The following is a 17,800-nucleotide window of genomic DNA, read 5'->3' as shown; positions in this document are numbered from 1 at the left end:
CAGCTTGTATCATCTGAGAATTCAAGAAATACCTTATTAATAGAAAAAGCAATAGGAAAAAGGTCTATGAAACTAAAAGTTAGTCCTTTAATAGATAAAAAACCTTGACAAATCTTTAGCTAGACTGGCCAAGAAAAAAGACAGTAGACTCAAGATACTGATATCAGGAGTGAAAAAGGGGATGTTATTGCCCACTTTAAAGACATATAAAGGATTATAAGAAAATACTATGAATGACCCATAGGGGGATGAATTAGATAACCTAGATAAAGTGGACAGAGCCTTAGACACATACTATTAAAATTACCTCAAGAGGGCTGGGGATTTAGCTCAGTGGTTCTGCCACCTGCCTTGCAAGTGCAAGGTCCCGAGTTCGATCCCCGGTACCAAACAAATAAATAAAATTACCTCAAGAAATGGATAATCTGAATAGATCTATAACAAACGAAGAGATTGCATTAGTGTTTTGTGCTTTCACAGGTGAATTCTACTACATGTTTAAAGAATTGGAACTAATCCTTTATACTTAAAAAAAGAATAGAATAGGAAGGAACATTTTCCAACTCACTTATGAGTCTAGTATTCCCCAGATATGTCACAAGAAAATTACATATCAATATTATAAATATAGATGTAAAAATTCTCAACAAAATACTAGCAAAACAAAAATAGCAGCGTATAAAAAGGATTATACACCATATTAACAGAATAAAGGGCAAAAACCAATGATCATTTCCATAGATGCAGAATAAATTCCATCACCCTTTCATGATAAAAACATGCAACAAACTAGGAATAGAAGGATCACAAGTTCAAGGCCAGCCTGGGGTCCACAGAAAGTGTGAGGCCAGCCTGGATGACAAAGTGAGATATAGATAGACATAGACATGGACATAGACATGGATATGGACGTAGATATGGACATGGATGTGGACAAAGACATAGGTACAGACATACATACAGACACAGACATAGATACAGTTATGTTGCTCAGTGTCATTAGATATCAAAAATATATAAATGAAAACCTCAATTGCAGCACTCTGGGAGGCAGGAGCATTGCAAATTTGAGCTCAGCTTTGGCAATTTAGCAAGACCCTATCTCAAAAAAAGAGCTGGGCATGGTGGTGCATGTCTATAATCTCAGCACTTGGGAGACTAAGACAAGAGGATCACTGTAAGTTCAAGGCCAGCGTGGGCTACATAGTGAGTTCAAAACCAGCCAGAACTACATAACAAAACTCTGTCTCAAAAAAAAGTATTTGGGGACAGAGCACAGTGTAGTTCAATCTGCAGTGCCACCAAAACAAACAAACAAACAACAACAACAAAAACCATGAAATACAGGATTTCTTAGGGGTGTCCTAAGTTTCGAGGAGCTGTGACCTGGATAACTCCACTTCCACTGGAGCATCTTCTGGCTGGTTCCTTCTTTGTGACCATTTGCTGTATTGTTTTAACTGAAGCTCTCAATGATTCACTGATGGTTGAATGGGTCAAGGCAAGTTGTTTCTCAGGAGAATATAAAAATGAACAAAATTATATCCTAACTCTCAGCAAATACATTTAGTGTGGATTCTGACTGAGTGGATCAGAGACAGGGATCAGCAAAAGAGCATTTAAACTTCATGAGAGGTGGTGAATCCTGGCCTGAGAAATTTCTCTGACCCACAAGGAAAATGCCCTTTGTAACCTCAGATAATCATAGACTTTGCAACAGACAGCAACGTTATAGACCATCTGGTCCTACATTTTCTCCATGAAGAAAGCCAGATTCTGAGAGGTGAAATGACTAGCAGCCAAACTGGACTTGAGACGTCTTCCCTGATTCCCACTCCAGTACTTATTTCCTTAGTTTGCAGTCACCTGAGTGACCTTGACTGGCTCCTCCAGGTTTCAGGGAGTCTGGGGAGGAGGAAGGGCAACATTTGGTGCTAGATAAATACTTGCCTAGGGAAATATGTCTTGGAAGGCCACCCAAGAAGTCAGGAAGGAATTGGGGCAGATCTGAACAATTCTGTTCCTGTTGCTTGTTGCTTACTTCCTCAGCAGGGGGATGGCACCAGGGTTTGTGCTGTAATGGGAGTGTCCTGTGTTTTACCATCCTTCTCCAATTTCCTGGAGGCCTGGGACCAGGTTAACTAAAGGGCATGACAAAATGCCTTCTGTTACTTCCATAATCTATTTCCTCTGACCCAGTCAGCTGGAGTTGATTGTCTTTACTTACAAAGATTTCAGTCAAATACTCCATAGAGAGTGTGAGGAGGAAGTCACTCAGAAATCAGGGCTGAACTTTCTCCATGGCTGACAATGATTTATTTTAGCTAGCGATTTGTTCTGGGCAGGGAGGGCCCAGTATAAATAGCACACATTGCTGGTTCTGGGGAGACAGACAGAAGATCCTACATACCATGCTTTGGGTAGAGGGAGAGATGGAGTGACCCTCAAGATGTCCTTTTCAGCCACTGATGAGCATGACGAGTTTAATCAATGCTTAGAGAACTCCTATGTTGCAGGGACTGGGTTAGTTACTGCAGACCACACATAAATAAGATGTGATCCCTGCCTATAAGGAACTACGGACAAATGTTAAGACTGACAAGTTTAATAGAAAGTAGTCAGTGATGAGCCCTGGATGTTACAGAGCACAGAAGAGGAGTATACATTTTCTCCCTAGGATTCAGGGAAGGCTTCATAGATGATACCCAAACAAAGGAGTAAGCCCCAAAGAAAACTATGAACCTCACAGGCGAGGGGGGAAACACAGGAAGTTGACAATGTTACTAGAACAGGAAAAGTGAGATGGTAAGCGTGGGAGATAAGGCAGAGAGGCAGGTGTGTGAAAGGGCATAGTTGTTATTCGGAGCAGAGAACAGGGAAGTTGTTAAGGAGGTCTGCATTTTGACAGACTCCTGAAGTGTAGATTTGCAGTAGAAAAGTAAAGAATGAGGACAGGGAACCAACTGGGAGAGGTGATGAGCATATGATGCAGGACATCCATAATGAGAACGAAAGATGTGGATCGCAAAAACAGCCTGGCAGTGACGACAGAGACATAGTGGGGGAGGCTCCCAAGTTTCTGGATTGTTCATGCGTGGGAAGTGAGGCCATGAATGGAGATAAGAAATACAGCAATGGGAACAAGCCTGGAAGAATGATGTAGATGACGGCTAACATTTATTAATCACGTTTATGAATCAGGCACTATGCCAAGAGTTTTCATGCATTTTCTCTTAACTCTGCGAAATAGATATTATTCTCAATTTCCAGATGAGGAGAATGAAACTTTGAGATATTGAAAAGCTTGGCCAGATTGGCACAGCTGGCAAGTGGTAGAAACAGGTTAGAATCAAAGCATCCTGGCTCCTGGAGCAAGGTTGTTAACCACCAGGTGTGTGTGCGTGTGTGTGTGTGTGTGTGTGTGTGTGTGTGTGTGTGTAGAGCCTGAGAGGCACTCACAGCAAAGGGGAGGGGTATAGGCATGAAAGGGTCATCAGGGTTCAGACCTTACAGTAAATGAAGTAGACAGAGGGTAAGGGTCCCTTAAATGAGAGAAAAAACAACAATTTCCTCTGATTTTAAAGTCAAAATATTGTAGATAAGTAAGTTAATTAGACATGTTATAGGCAGTCAGACAGGGCCAGCTCGAGAGGAGCCAACGTGAAGGACAACTGAGCCAACACGGAGGACAGGAGAGGAGCCAACATGGAGGACAATCAAGACACATTCACTGAAAGCCACCATTGTAAAAGAGAAACACCTACATAGCATGAATAGCAGTGATTGATATTCTAAATAGGTATCAATCACCTGGGTGGGGGACAAAGATCTTCCAAGAAAGATCCCTGACCCATCCCTTACCACCGAAAATCCTTGCTCATTCCTTGTATGCTTGCTACGTGACTTGTTTCCCCATCAGATCCCCATTTAAACAATATTACCTAAGCAACTATACTTTTTTTTTTTGGTACCGGGGATTGAACTTGTGGAACCACTGAGCTAAATCCTCGGCACTATGCTTATAAACTTACTAGTTGACTATAGTTTTGTCCCGCCTTGAACCCACCTCACCTCTTAGCTTTGTCCCATAAAACACCTCTGAGAAGTTGGTGAGCGGGCAACTCACTTTCCAGTCCCCCTTCTGTTTCTCTTAGAAGGTTTCTTTCTCTCGATAAAATTTTCCTACTCTTAACCTCCATTGTTCCTAGAATTCATTCTTCGATTTTAGAGAACACGAACTCGCACTTTGGATATCTAGCAGGTTTGAGAATAACATCTTTTCCCCCTATATCAAAAAAGACATGACTGCTCTCTGAACAAGAGAAAACTGGGCAATCACAAACAGTAGTGTGAAATAAAGAGGTCCAAGTTAAGCTGAGGTATTAATTATAATGGTTACTATACTGCATAGTAATCATCCTGGACAGTAGGCATTGTACATAAATAGCAATAATTAGTGTATTAGCCAGCTTTCCCATTGCTGGGACAAATTATCCAACACCTACAACTTCAGGGAAGAGAGGTTTATTTCATTCAAAGTTTCGGAAGATTCAGTCCATGGTCAGCCGGCTCCAAAGCAGAAATATTGTGGCAGAAGGGTATAGTTTAATAAAAAACTTAGTTCATGCTGGCCAGGAAGCTGAGCAGGGGAACAGTGCCAGAGAAGGGGGTCAAGGGACCATAAATGGACCCAAGGTCATACCTGTGTGCGAAGGGGGCTTTACTAATCCTCTGGGGCAGCATCCAAGGTAAATCAAGTTGACACTCCATCTTAACAACCACAATAAGTATAGCACAAGTTTTCTATACCGTGTCCTGTGGAACAGTGGTTTTTGCAGATGTTAATACATGGATAAAAAAGAGCTTCAGAGTCAGATAAATTTAGGAAATGCTGGTATGATTTAGACAGGCAAACTCCTGCTTTATACTTTTTCCTTGTTGTTAGAAGGCATTATAATGGGATGTCTAAGATGGAAGGCACTGGAAACACACAGCCTGGGCTTGAGTACTGCCACTGACAAGCTGGATAATCTCGGGCAAGTTACAGAACTTCCCTAGGCTGACATTTGCTCAACTCCCAGGGGCGGGGGGCAGGGGATAGTAATATATTCACTTCAAAAGCCACTTCCCAGGGTTAAATAGAATCCACTGCATTTGAAATGCTGAGAATAGAGCCTGGTGCAGAGAGAGGGCTCCAGAAAGGTTAGTTATTATTACCTATAAACCATACTATTATTAACAAGTGTCCCTCATACCCTATAGAGTTTAGTCTTTGTCACACGTATATGCTAAGACCCACATTTCTGAAAAGCCAAAAGTCTTGGTTCTGACTCTTGTCATTTGAAGTTCTTAGTGCTCCTATTTCTACCCCACTACAACCCATACTGGGAATGATTGAATTCTTTCCCTACTGTACTCCAGGGAAGGAAAGTAGGGAGAAGGAGGATTTATGCCCTGGCAGCATGGCCTTTGAAGGGCCACTGCTGACTCATAATCACCTTTGTGCACACTTGAAAAGGGTCATAAAGGTGGACACTGGCCTGTACCAGGACATATAGCTTAGCAAGTAGAGTGCAAGTCCTCACTTGTTCCTCAGATGCCCTTGTACAGTGAACAACCTACACAACCATACACATCAGTCCTGACCTTTAGGATTTGGAAAGGGCTGCAAGTTAATGAATTACTAGCTGTCTTTCTCCAAGAAGCCTATAATACTAGCTCTGCAAAAGTCCTAAGTAAATAAACCCATCCTTGTTTCTCTCCTCTTTCCCCTTATGTACCCGCCCCCCAATACAGAACTGACATCAGAATACCCTTTCTGTGAGGGGGACAGATACCCTACTGTCAGATACTCTTGCCTGTTTCTCTAGAATCCTTGATTAAGGAGAGGAAAAGACAGCTATGGAAAGCAGGGGCCAGAGGGGATGATTTTCCAGGTTTCCCTTGAGACATCATGAACACTAACTTATGATTCTCCCAACCAGAGCAGGTCAGGGCCAGAGCAAGTCTGACTTTCTGACTTCGGCTTGGGGCAGAGAAGGGGAAAAGACGGGCATTGGGAGCTATTCCTGACAGCTTCTAAATTTCCACTATACGGCCAAAATGCCTGGTTCCCAGTGAAGACTCTATAGGCCCTTTACCTTTCCTATATGAAACAGTCTGGGAAGAAAAGCCAATTCCTGGGAGTCTTTGGGGGTGAGCTGGGTAGTGGAGAGCAGCAACACTCAACGTGCACGTTCACACACAGTCTTGAGAGCCTACAGAGGGCCTGCTGCCTGGCACCCCTTTCCTGTTGTTGGCCAAGTCTAGTCTGACCAGCACTGATCTGGCAAAGGCTCTACCTTCTCTTTAAATTGAGAGATAAGGATGGGGTGATTTTTAAGACTTTCAAAGTACTGACAGGCTTTGGTGTATACCTCTAGAGGTTCTGTTCACTCCCTTCTAATCCTGTCTAACTGGACAGGTGGGGTCAGCTGAGAGGACACGGCTTCTGCCTCTATCCCAAAAGAACCCCAAGGCTATAATAAACCTGAGAAGACCGCAGAGGCCTGTGTAGCCCCCAAGACAAAATTCTCTCTCACAATTTTGCTTCGGGTCTGCCTCCATCGTTCCCGAAGACAAATACTGGCTGGGGCCCCAGCTGGGAGTTAGTTAGGTCGGTGGCCTTCAGACTCAGGAACAAAGGCAGAGAGAGCGGGAGGGGGAAGGGACTTTGCCAGAATCTAAGAGGAGGGAGGCGTGGGGGCTGTTTTATGCCTTTACCTCAAAAAGTGGCTGGCTATCCTCTCCTCCCACAATTTTGGGGGTCCTGGGGGAAAGGGATGTTCTGCCTTTTCCCCTGAGGCTGATGACTTAGGCTGGGACCTGTAACCCTTCCCATCTGCTCCCTGGGTCTGACACCTCCATCCCCCTTTCTTCCTTTTTTCTCCCAGGGATTGAGACTCCAAGGCCCTCCCTCTCCCCCCTCTCCTCCTCTCCAGGGCCTGGCCTTTCTAGCTCGGGGCAGAGGGGTCTGCTTTCTTCTCTTCTCTTGTGACAGGCCCAGCTCCCTCCCCCCACCCTCTTCAGCTCCCCTTCCCGGGCCCCCTCCGCCCCGAGGCATTGTGGGAGGAAACAAGATGTGGGGCGAGAGCGGCGCGGGGAGAAGCCCGCAGTGCGGGGCCGGACGGGCTCAGCCAATAGGGAGGGCGGACGGCGGCGCGCTCGGCGGGAGGGAGGGGGGCGGGGGCGGGGCGCTATTTCAGGCGGGGCCGCGCGTCGGCCGCGCACAGCGGCAGAGCAGAGCGGAGCGGCGAGGCGCCAGCGCGGAGCGGGAAGGCGGGCGGGCGGGCCGGCGGCGCGAGGCGGAGCTCGGACTGCCGGGGAAGCTCGGACGGCGGCGCGAGCGCTGGGCCCCGGGCTGCGGGAGTCGGACACCGCGGCGGCGGCGGCTGCTGCAGCAGGAGGAGCCCAGGGGACACCGCCCCTGCCCGCGCTCTGCCTCAGCCCATCGCTGCTCCCCCGGGGCCCGTGCGGACTCTGCTCGCTGAAGGTGAGCGGCAGGAGCGGGCGTCCCCCGGCGGCAGGTGGCCTTCGCCGCTCCGGGCAGACCCTCGGGCCGAGCGGGCTGGCTCCGCCACACGCCCCCGGCGCCCCTCCCAGCCCCCAGCCCCCCAGCCAGCCTGCGCCACCCCGAGCCCTGGCGACCCTCGTGGCACCACCCGAGGCCCCAGGCTGCGGAGCTGCCGGCCCCCAGCCCTGGAATCTCCCTCCGCGGCTTGGAGGCCCCGGTGTGTGGGGACGGGAGAGGAGGCGGAGAGGGCGCGGGCGTGACGCGGCTCCTTCGCTGCCACCCTCTGGGGCGTCCTTCTAGCGGCGAGGACGCCCAGTCACTCCGCGCCGCTCCAAGCCTGGAGGGGGAGGGCGGGAGTGGGGAGGAGGGGACGGCTCATTCCCTGGGTGCTGCCCTCGGGGCCGCAGCTCCCCGGAGGACGCGGTGGCGGAGGGGACGGTTCCCCCTGGCGACCTGGAGGGAAGAAATCGGAGCATTTGTGTGTGTTGGCGAATGGGCAAGGCTCTCCATGTCATTCGGAGGCTCAGCTTTTTTGGGGGGGGGGGGTCCCAGAACAGGAGAAAGGATGGGAACTGCTCTGGAGTGTCTTTCGCTTTTCAGAGGGCTCGTGACCGAGGCGGCTGGCTTCGGGCCTTCTGGCCATCCTTGTATACAGAGGCTCTGGTCCCTTTTTCCCCAGGAGGGAGGGACTAAGTTGGGCATGTCCCTATATCCTTTTTTCACTCGCACCTTGGACAGGGTGGTTGAGGCTGGGCCCTACCCCTCTCGAGTGCCCGAGGGGCCAGAGGTGAAGAATCGTGGCATTGTAGTCACAAGATCAATGTTACGTAACTGCAGACACTCTCCTGGAGAGTAAGGTGGCTTTTTATTGTGACAGAGTTGTTCCATTGGACTTTGGGGATGAGGCAGTGGAGCAGGTGAGCTGCTGGCAAAACGGTGCCAGTTTCATACTTTGACTTCGTTGTCTGTACCAGCCTACACCCCCACCTATGGATTTGTAAACAGTGCCCCCTCCTGAGTGGTAATCTGGAATAGGCTACCAGGTGACACTGTATTTCTTAGTTTATAAAAAACCTTATAATAACATTTTCTCTTGTGCTGCTGTAATATCTTGTATCAGAGACCATTGAGGTTGCCTCATTTATATCATTTCAGCCCTCTTTTTTTTTTTCTTTTTTTCCCCAAAGGTAGACATTTCTTTGCCCAAGGTCACACAGCTAGTCAGGCCTTGGACAGGGTTCACTTGACCTTTTCTCAGCACCAGACAGTGTTCAGAGACTTCCTCAGGTTCAGGCTTTTCCCCTCTGGGGTATGGGATAGAGGATACTGATCCACTGACCCTTTGCTCTGACAGTGACTGCTGAAGTGGAACCAGCCCTGCTTAGTTTGACAGTGCCAGGCAAGGGCTCAAAGGCTGCCGAGCATGGATACATTCTGTACATCTGGGGCAGGCTGAAATAATGGTCTTGAGTTCTGCTTTAACTTTCAGCCCATCCAGCCTGAGTGTAGACTTAGAGATCAGAGTGGCTTGGAATGATACCAGAGATCTATCTTGGAGCAGACAGCATCTACACAAGAGATCTCTCCTTGTATAGCAGGCCCAGACTGATAGCATCTTTTGTCCATTGGGCTGGGCATACTCACAGTGGTGGTTTGGGGAGGTGGGGTGAGGGGAATTGTTACTGCTCTGTTGTGTGAAATGTGGTTGAGAACGGAGGGCAGGGTTTCGTAGCTCATCCCCTCTACTGCTGCAAAGTGTCTCACATACTGTAGACTGCCAGGCAGGGCTTCTTCTTATCGTCGCAGGAATGGCCTGTGTAGGTGCTGTGATTCTACAGGATGAATGCCATGGCCCAGGTGACAGGAATATAAAACAGGGCTGTTAAATAATAACAGACCTTCACCTTTCTCAGGTGCTTTTTTTTTTTTTTTTTGAACCCTATTTATTCAGGCTTCTCTCAAGCCTATGTTATTTAGGGAAAAGAAGGCCTCAGATTCCTGTAAGGAAAACAAGCTATTCCCTAACATAATCCTTTGACTTTACCTTATAGCTTGGTACTTTTGGAATGAGTATTTTTACATGAGCCAGAAATCCAGGGAAATGATAACTCATTGTTGGAGCTGGGTCCAAAATCTAGAGCTTTCAAAAAATATATTGAGTTTAAAGATTGAACATTGTATTGAGGAGAGTGGGGAAGTAGAGGGAAGGATGAGATGGTGTGGCATGGCATGTGGGAATGGTTGGCTGAGTCTGAGGCTGCCCTCCAGCTCTTCTCTTAGGGGCATGGCAGCCCTGGGTTCTGAAGACTGTTACCTCTTCCCTATTGGACATTGTTGGCCCAGAAGGTACTCTGTCCCTTTTTTGTTTGTGTAAAACAGAGACTGCCAACTTTTTTCCTGTTGAGGGCCAGATAGTAAATATTCTAGGTTTTAGGAACCATACAGTCTCATAAGTACTCAACTCTTGTCACTGTAGCTTGTTCCTGCAGAATTTTATTTTATGAAAACATGGCAGCTGAATCTAGCACATGGACAGCTCCTTGTATAGATGCTTTGTGTTTGCAGGTGCTGCCATATAAATTAGTTAATTCTTTTAACAACCTCTAATACAGAGCTGACCTCACTGCTGAAATGGAGGTAGGTAATTGATACAGAGACCAAATGACTTATCCATGACCACAAGTGTTTACAAGACCAGAAATTAGGGGTACTGATTTCTAGCTAATCCATCTTTCTACCATGATACTAGTGATGTAGTGTAGTAATAGTCATTAAATCAAGGGCTTATGCTGTTAAGGAGTTATGCCACCTGATTTATCTTCAGGATGATCCTACGGTCCCCAATATACAGATGAGGACTTAACACAAAAGTTAAGTAACCTGCCCAAAGAGTAAGGTAGGTGATGTATTGTAATATCATTTTTACTATCAGTGGTGTTCAGAATGTTGGAGATAGATAGGTTTTAGAGTTGGAATAGTCTCATTTTACATGTGATAAAAATGATGGCTTATGCTTTTTTTTCTACTTTCCCTATATTTTCAAGGAGTGAGAGTCATGTTTCTGCTAAAAGCTTAGGAGCTTCCTCTCCTGATGGTTTCATGTCTGTGTGTTCTATACTTCCACCTTCAGTACTCCCCTTTCCCACTGAGGCCTCCCATCCAGCAGCTTGTGTTCTTTGGCCAGAGTGTGGAGTTGTCAGCCTCACTTCTCTGCTCCTTCTGCAGTGTCACGATGTCTGACCGGAAGGCAGTGATCAAGAACGCAGACATGTCTGAGGACATGCAACAGGATGCTGTTGACTGCGCCACGCAGGCTATGGAGAAATACAATATAGAGAAGGACATTGCTGCCTATATCAAGAAGGTATGCCAGGATAGCTGTGGCTGGTGGCCAAGGGTGGAGGTTTGCAGCTGTGCTGGACTCCAGGGAGGACTGGAACCAGGGACGTAAAGTGGGCATATTTCATGCACACAAAACCTAGGAACTTGCAAAGCAGACAAATTAGAGAATGATTCTGAATTGCCAAAGCATTTAGCTTAGGAGTTCTTAATGGGATCTCTGCTCAGGTTATATTTATTTATATTTACAGATATTTATGTGACTATAAGACATTGTGGAAGGATAAGACTGGGCAGAGAAGCTTCAGAATTACTGGCCCAATTCAGAACTGTCCAAGAATAATTGAATAAATAATATAAAATCATGTACAAACTTTCAGGAAACTGCATCACTTAAAGTTGGGTATTCTTGCTGGGTGTGGTGGAACACACTTGTAATCCTAGGACTTAGGAGGCTGAAGCAGGAGGACCACTGTGAGTTTAAGGCCAGCCTGAACTACATAACAAGACCCCATCTCAAAAAATTAGAAAAAATAGGGCCTGGTATTTAGCTCAGTGGTTCTGCCGCCTGCCTCGCAAGCACAAGGACCTGAGTTTGATCCCCAGTACAAAAAAAAAAAAATTAGAAAAAAAAAGTTGGGTATCCTTATAATAATCCTCATGTAACTGCATCATCTTTTCCGTACTTTTTTTTTTTTTTTTTTCTTTTGGTACCAGGGATCGAACTTGGGTCCTTGCACTTGCGCAGCAGGTGGCGAAACCACTGAGCTAAATCCCCGGCCCTTCCCTACATTCTTAAGGAAAAGATGAGCTTGAAGAAAGAGCCATCACTTGCTTTCTGTGGGAAATTGGATCCAGGATCCCCCTCAGATACCCAAATCCACAGATTCTTATATACTTCCTATAAAACAGTGCATATAATTCTGGGTTACTTATAATAACTAAAATAATGTAACATATCTAAATAGTCATACTGTATTGTTTAGGGAATAATAACAAGGGGAAAAATCTGTACACATTGAGAATGGATACAATTTTTTTCCTGAATATTTACAGTCCATGGTTGGTTGAATCCATGGATATGGAACCCACAGATACAGTGGGCTGATTGTATAATTAAGTGGGTGATGAATATGGGGGTGGTAGGTTTGGTCCCTGAAAAATTCCCAAATGAATGGGTGAGTGGATGTGATTAATACTGGGGAGGCAGCTGAACCAGAAATAAGAGGTGAACTGGGTTTCTTGGTTCCCAGTCAGTACCTATGTCCACTTGAGGTGTAGTCCAAACTTTTGAAAGTCTCAGTTTTGGCATCCTAAGAAGGAAATGTGAGAGTAGTGGCAGTCTGGTCCATGTATTGTCAGTAGGGTCATCTTTGAGTTTTACAGAACTTTGTTTTCCTGCCCAGATGGATGGGATGAGAAGAGGAAACTGGTGTCTTGAGAAACTGTGTGTAAGTGGAGCCACGGGGTGCAGAGCCAGTTGGGACTGCTGGCTCCTTGCTATTAGATGGCCTTGCCATCCTGTCCAAGGAGAGAATGCAGAATTATAGGCTCTCAGAGCCAGAAAAATCTTTAGATTATCTGGTCCAGCTTTCTTGTTTTGCTGATGGGGAAAAAAGAGACCCAGGGAATGACTTTGGCTCTCCTGCATTACACAGTCTTGGTCTGGGATTGAAGCTGGGTTTGGTTTCCTTGTTCCCTAGTACCTCTTGGAGTTGTGTAGAATGGGGGTTGTGAGGTGGCCAGACAAGTTGTATAAGTTGTATGTTGAGCACCTTGTGGGACAGAGAGACCCCCAAGATGGGCAGCATTGATGGGCTCCTCTTGGAGCCCCCCTATGGCAAGGAGATGCATCAAGAACTGAGCCGATGGGCGGAGCCATAGGGCCATAGGGAGTACCTGTCTGATTAGCTCAGAGATTAACTCAGAGGCAGTTTTGTGCCTCTGATAGGAATGAGGGCATTGCCTTGCTCTCATGGCTGAGTTCCTTGTTCTGCTGCATGTAGCCCACATAGGGAGCATGAAATTGCTTTTAGCGCTGTTTCTAGTACTGATATTTAGGCTTCATTTCCTCTAATATCTGCTTTTGGCCTTCGAAAATTCTGTTTTAGTAATGGGACTTCCAGCACAGTCCCCATGCTGCCTGCTGGAATGGCCCTTCGTTCCACTGGCCTCTCTGATCACCTTTTTGGAAGAATCCCAGTGTGGGCTAGTGGTGGTATGAGGGGTGGATAGCTAGAGGGAAAGAGGTGATCAGGGTGTAGCTTGCTAGAGGCTTGGCAGGGAGGAGTAATGAGGCCTTTGTGGTATTCCATTATTGATGAGGGGAGCAGTGTCCTAGCCAGCTTTAGAACCTGAGCCCCTGAGAGGTTCAGGAGCTGAGGCGCTGGGGTGGGGTGAGGTGGTAACTAAATGTGAGTGCTGGAATTGTGGGGAGAGACTCCCATTCTGACTTCTCGTCTTCCAGCTACCCTAATCACCTTTCTTCTCCCCCTTTCATTCCTTTTTTAGGAATTTGACAAGAAATATAATCCTACCTGGCATTGTATCGTGGGCCGAAATTTTGGCAGCTACGTCACACACGAGACAAAGCACTTCATCTATTTTTACTTGGGTCAAGTTGCAATCCTCCTCTTCAAGTCAGGCTAGGTGGCTGTGGTGAAGGTGTCAGTGGCGGCGGCAGCGATGGCGAGCAGGTGGCGTTGCCAGGACTGTTTTGCATTGGGGCCAGCACCAGGCTGTCCTCTCCAATGGCTGTGCTACTGCATGGACTGTATACTCGATTTCATGTGTGCGTCGCAGTAAACAAAACCAAACTTCTTTCTGTTTAGTTGCCTGGGGAAGAAGGCTGCTTTACGTTTATTTTTCAAGACTTAAAAAAATTTTTCTTTGGTTGTATTGCACTAGGAAATTTCTCTCACCCTTCCTTTTTCTCTTTCTCTTCTCTCCCCATACAAAATAGCCCTCAACAAAGCTCAAAAGACTAGGAGGGCTGAGGAAAAGAAATAGGTCTCTGGAGGTGGAACTAAAACTGTGCAGCTGCCACTTCCCGGTGTTGGATGCTGCTTTGGGAGGGCCAGGGAGGCTTTGAGGGTGAGGGGACAGTGTTAGGATAAGCAAGGAGAGAAGGACAGAAAGGAGAGTGGGGGGATCGATCTAGTACCAGGGAGAATATTCCACTGAACTGTGATTTTATGGCTCGGGCCGAGGGTGGGTAGGGGTGGGTTCTTAAGGGGCCCTGCGATGTGTCTGGTGTGTGGGAGTAGGGAGCAGACTTGTCTTGCTGTGTTTGTCAGGATTTCTAAGTAAGGGCTGTGTCTTTGTGGATTACCTTTTATTCTTTCTGCAAGAGATTGTGCTAGGAGGATATTGGGGATAGAATTAGCTTGACACTTCTTTTTCTTTACATCCTTCTCTCCTGTCTGCTCCCTGCTTAGCCCTCGGTTTTCTCATTCCTCTGAAGTTCTCTTAGAACAGCCCCTGTTGTTAGTTGGCTGGGAAGGGAATTTCTGGTGACTGTAGTTCCTTAGTTAGGTCTTAGCAATCAAACCAAATCAATGTCTCCCTTGATTCTTTGTGTTGTATGTGTGTGTGCGTGTGTGTGTGTGGGTTTGGGGGGGGCAAGCAGGCGGAATCTCTAGGGTGTGTGGTAGTAGGAAGCACAGTTCTAAGTGGGCCTTTATGTTAAACACCTCTGGTAGTGTCTGTTGTGGGGGGAAGACAAGTGTCACTTCCTCAGTCATTTAGCTCAGACACTATTTGCCCTCTGGCTGTTTGCTCCCTGAGAAGGCTTTAGGAGGACAAACCATGCTGCTGTCTGTCCTGAAGCTGGGCCCCAGTAGAGGGGAAGTGATTTTGAATGGTTGCAGCCTCCTGTGGGAGGTAGGGATGGAAATAATAAAGGGCCAAGAGGGGCTTCGGTAGAACTTTGGAGGTCAGTTTGTAGTGAAGTCCCAGATATCAGGAGATGGAGTAAGGCTGTGAGCAAGAGGAGATTCCATGGAGGAGGCAGGGGAAGTCTTGTCTGTTGACAGGGGGAATGGGGTGGGGGGTGGTCGTTGCTGACTGAGCTGCTGATTCTCGTGACACATTTAAAACTCTCATGTGTAGGGTTGACACTGTGGGGGTAGGGGATCCAGCTCTTTTTTTTTTTTTTTCCCCAGTCCATTCTTGGGGCTGGTGGGGAGAAAGGAGTGTTCCCACCCCAAGCCCTTAGTGTGTGCTGAGCCTTCTTTTCAGTGCTGATAGGGGAGGGTAGAAACTGGGGTGATGACTGAGCTCCCTGTATCAAACCCTTCAGCGGGTACAAGACTGTTTGATTTTAGGTTTTATTTTTTAATAAATGTCCAAATCTATGTTTGCCCCTGCCCTCCCAGACTTTGTGTGGCCAGTTGAAAGTATCTGGTTTGTGTTTGTCTCCCTCATTTCTGGAGCAGGGGCTGAGACCCTGCCACACCCCCTATGCTCTGCATCCATGCCTCTTTTGGACATTAAAGGTTGATTGATGCACCTCAGCTGTTTGGATTTCTTTGGGGCTAAAGAGTGGTCCTAGTGACAGTGGTGTCACACGGTGGGAGTGGTGGTATCTAGGATGGAGTGGGATGGGAATTGACAATTCTAGGCCAGTGATACCAGTTGGCTCAAAGCAGGATTTATTTGTAGGGCCCAGGCAGAATGAACAGCAGCACTCACCCGCAGGGGTTCCTGGGTCCTCACTGTCTTGGTGGGGATGGCTGGGTGAGCCACCTTAGGCACCTTTGGAGTAGTAGATGCTGCTGTCCTAGACCTACCTGAGCTTGGCTTCTTAGAACCTTTGACTAAAGTTCGTAGCCCTCCTCCCTCTTCTAGGAGACTTCCCTGATCCTGGAGACTCTGTTAATCAAGTTCTGCTCTATTCAGAAATGGAATAGTTGGAGCTGCTGAATGGATTGAAAGTGATTGTCTTTTTAAGGTTATCCTGCTTGTTCTACTTGGGTGTTCCTACCTCCACACACAACCGGAGAAGTCAACAGGACCAAGACTCCGGAGCACCTGCTTCTGGGAGTGTAAGCCCTCACTGGGCTCGTGGTCATGGTCCTGATGGAGGTGCTGAGGAACCTGATGTACTTCATCATTCATTCATTCAACAGCACTTGAGTTCTTGTGTGCTTGGGCCTAGATGCTGTTCACACACAGTGACACAGGAAAGTCCCATTCTTCTGTGGAATATGCATTCTAATAGGTGGAGCAGACACAGTGTTGATAAGCTTTTCCCAAAAGTGATAAAAGGGTTATCAAGGAAGTAAACTGGGTGAGGAGCTATTGAATATTGGAGGTAGGGAGACAGGATTCCTTCAGCTGGGAGTTGGCCATGACTGGGGAGACAGCTCCAGCACTGTCTCTAGGGCAGTGAAGTCTTAAGGGATTAAGACAAGGGACTGTAGAGCTGTTGTCTGCTGCTGCCTTTGCCTGTAGGTGAGTACTTTGACAGAGCCAGAGCCTTAGGGGGAGGTGAGGACACAGTTCACAGTTCACCTGGGATGATGGAACCCTAGGGCCAAAACTCATGCACTTCTGACCTAACAGAAGAGACAGTCCAGGTGTTGTGTGTGGACAGGTGGCACACAGTGGTCCTCTGGGAAGCTAATTCTGCAGGGGTTTCTCCTCGTGGGGTCCCATGGGGAAAGGACATGAGGAGGCATGGAAGGGGCCGGAGAAGACAGATGAGGATTGTGGAATTCTCACAGGAGAAAGCAGCCACCCAACTGTGGCATGGCAGGGAGTGGGAGTATCACTATCCCAACTTCTTTCTCTACCCTGCTCTCCAGTCTGGGGTCCCCAGTTGGCTAACCCAGGGGTGCAGTCTGTAGGGGTCAGCCCCCCACTCCACCTCCCCAACAAGGAAGAGAAGGCTGCATAACCAGCAGGAGAGAGAATTGTCTGTTGTCATGGTGCTATTGGTCTCGGTCCCCTGAACCCTAGTGGCCTTAGCCCAGATCTAAGGTGTGACTGTTCTCTAATGTATTTCCTCACTTCCTTCATGTCTGCTCAACTCTTTCCCAGAGGCGCTCTCCTGACATCTCTCCCCATCACTATTAACTTTCCCTACTTTAATTCCCCAGACACATGCCAACAATGCCTGCCTACGTATTTGTTTACTTGTCCTCCCACAAGTAAAATATAAGCTCCGTGAGCTCATTTTCTCTTTTCTCAATTGCTTTATTTTCAAGCACACAGGGCAGTGCCTATTTTGTAGGAAGTGCTTGATAACTAACAACTGGTCAAATGAAAAAAGAAAGCCTGAGCAGCCTCTTTGCCCCAGGGGTCGGGGGCGCCTGGCCTTTCCTGAAGAGACTAATGCCCCATCTTGGTGACTCTGCTGCCCAAGCCCTGTGTGTTTCCTGCTGCTTGGAAAACAGAGGGTCGCTACCCAAGTGTGTTCAAGCCTCAGCTGTGGAAGAATGATGCATTTCAGTATTAAGGGATTACAGCTCATTTATGTCTCTAACCCCTCAAGAACACCTCTCAGGGCCCAGTCCCACAGTCATTAGCCACATTTTGGGATAAAGCAAACCAGGAAGGGTTAGTGACTTGCCAAAGCCCACATAGGTAGCATTGCCAGAACTCAGCACTGTGACCCAGAAGGGTTTAACTGGGTTGGACGGCAGGGGCCTCCCTGACACTCTGTAAGAAGCACACCCAGCTCTTGAGTTGAGTAGTGAATCTCTAGTTCCACTCCCATTCCTTTCCCTGGGGCTCTGGCAAGAGTAGGGAGGGGAATCTACCCTCATTCCTCCCTGAGTTGCTCTTTCTTCTGTTAGGACTTATGAGAGGGATAATGAGTCTTCTGGTCTTAGGAGAACAGACTCCCTGAGTTGTGATTTCTTAGGCCTCCCATCAACTAAGGGCACAGCCTCCTTAGCACCTGTT

The 17,800-nt window shown here is 47.4% G+C and overlaps 1 protein-coding gene and 1 long non-coding RNA gene across 2 annotated transcripts; one reads left to right on the top strand and one right to left on the bottom strand.

The window, feature by feature from the left end:
* Nucleotides 1-1,955: 1,955 nt before the first annotated feature.
* Nucleotides 1,956-7,054, bottom strand: LOC110344807 (uncharacterized). Its single transcript, XR_015447706.1, has 3 exons — nt 6,763-7,054; nt 4,703-4,815; nt 1,956-2,141 (listed from the first exon to the last, which is right to left on the bottom strand). It is a non-coding gene; the product is annotated as an uncharacterized LOC110344807 (long non-coding RNA).
* A 218-nt stretch (nt 7,055-7,272) lies between these two features.
* Nucleotides 7,273-15,405, top strand: Dynll2 (dynein light chain LC8-type 2). Its single transcript, XM_004859815.4, has 3 exons — nt 7,273-7,531; nt 10,778-10,916; nt 13,403-15,405. The coding sequence occupies exons 2-3, from the start codon at nt 10,785-10,787 to the stop codon at nt 13,538-13,540; spliced, it is 270 nt and encodes an 89-aa protein (XP_004859872.1). The 5' UTR covers nt 7,273-7,531; nt 10,778-10,784; the 3' UTR covers nt 13,541-15,405.
* Nucleotides 15,406-17,800: the final 2,395 nt, after the last annotated feature.

This window comes from Heterocephalus glaber, unplaced genomic scaffold, assembly GCF_053883595.1.
Source record: "Heterocephalus glaber isolate CG9 unplaced genomic scaffold, H.glaber_assembly_v1.0 deba00001773, whole genome shotgun sequence".
Classification (NCBI taxonomy): domain Eukaryota; kingdom Metazoa; phylum Chordata; class Mammalia; order Rodentia; family Bathyergidae; genus Heterocephalus; species Heterocephalus glaber.
Note: the sequence above shows the minus strand (reverse complement) of the source record. Positions and strands in the feature narration are given on the sequence as shown.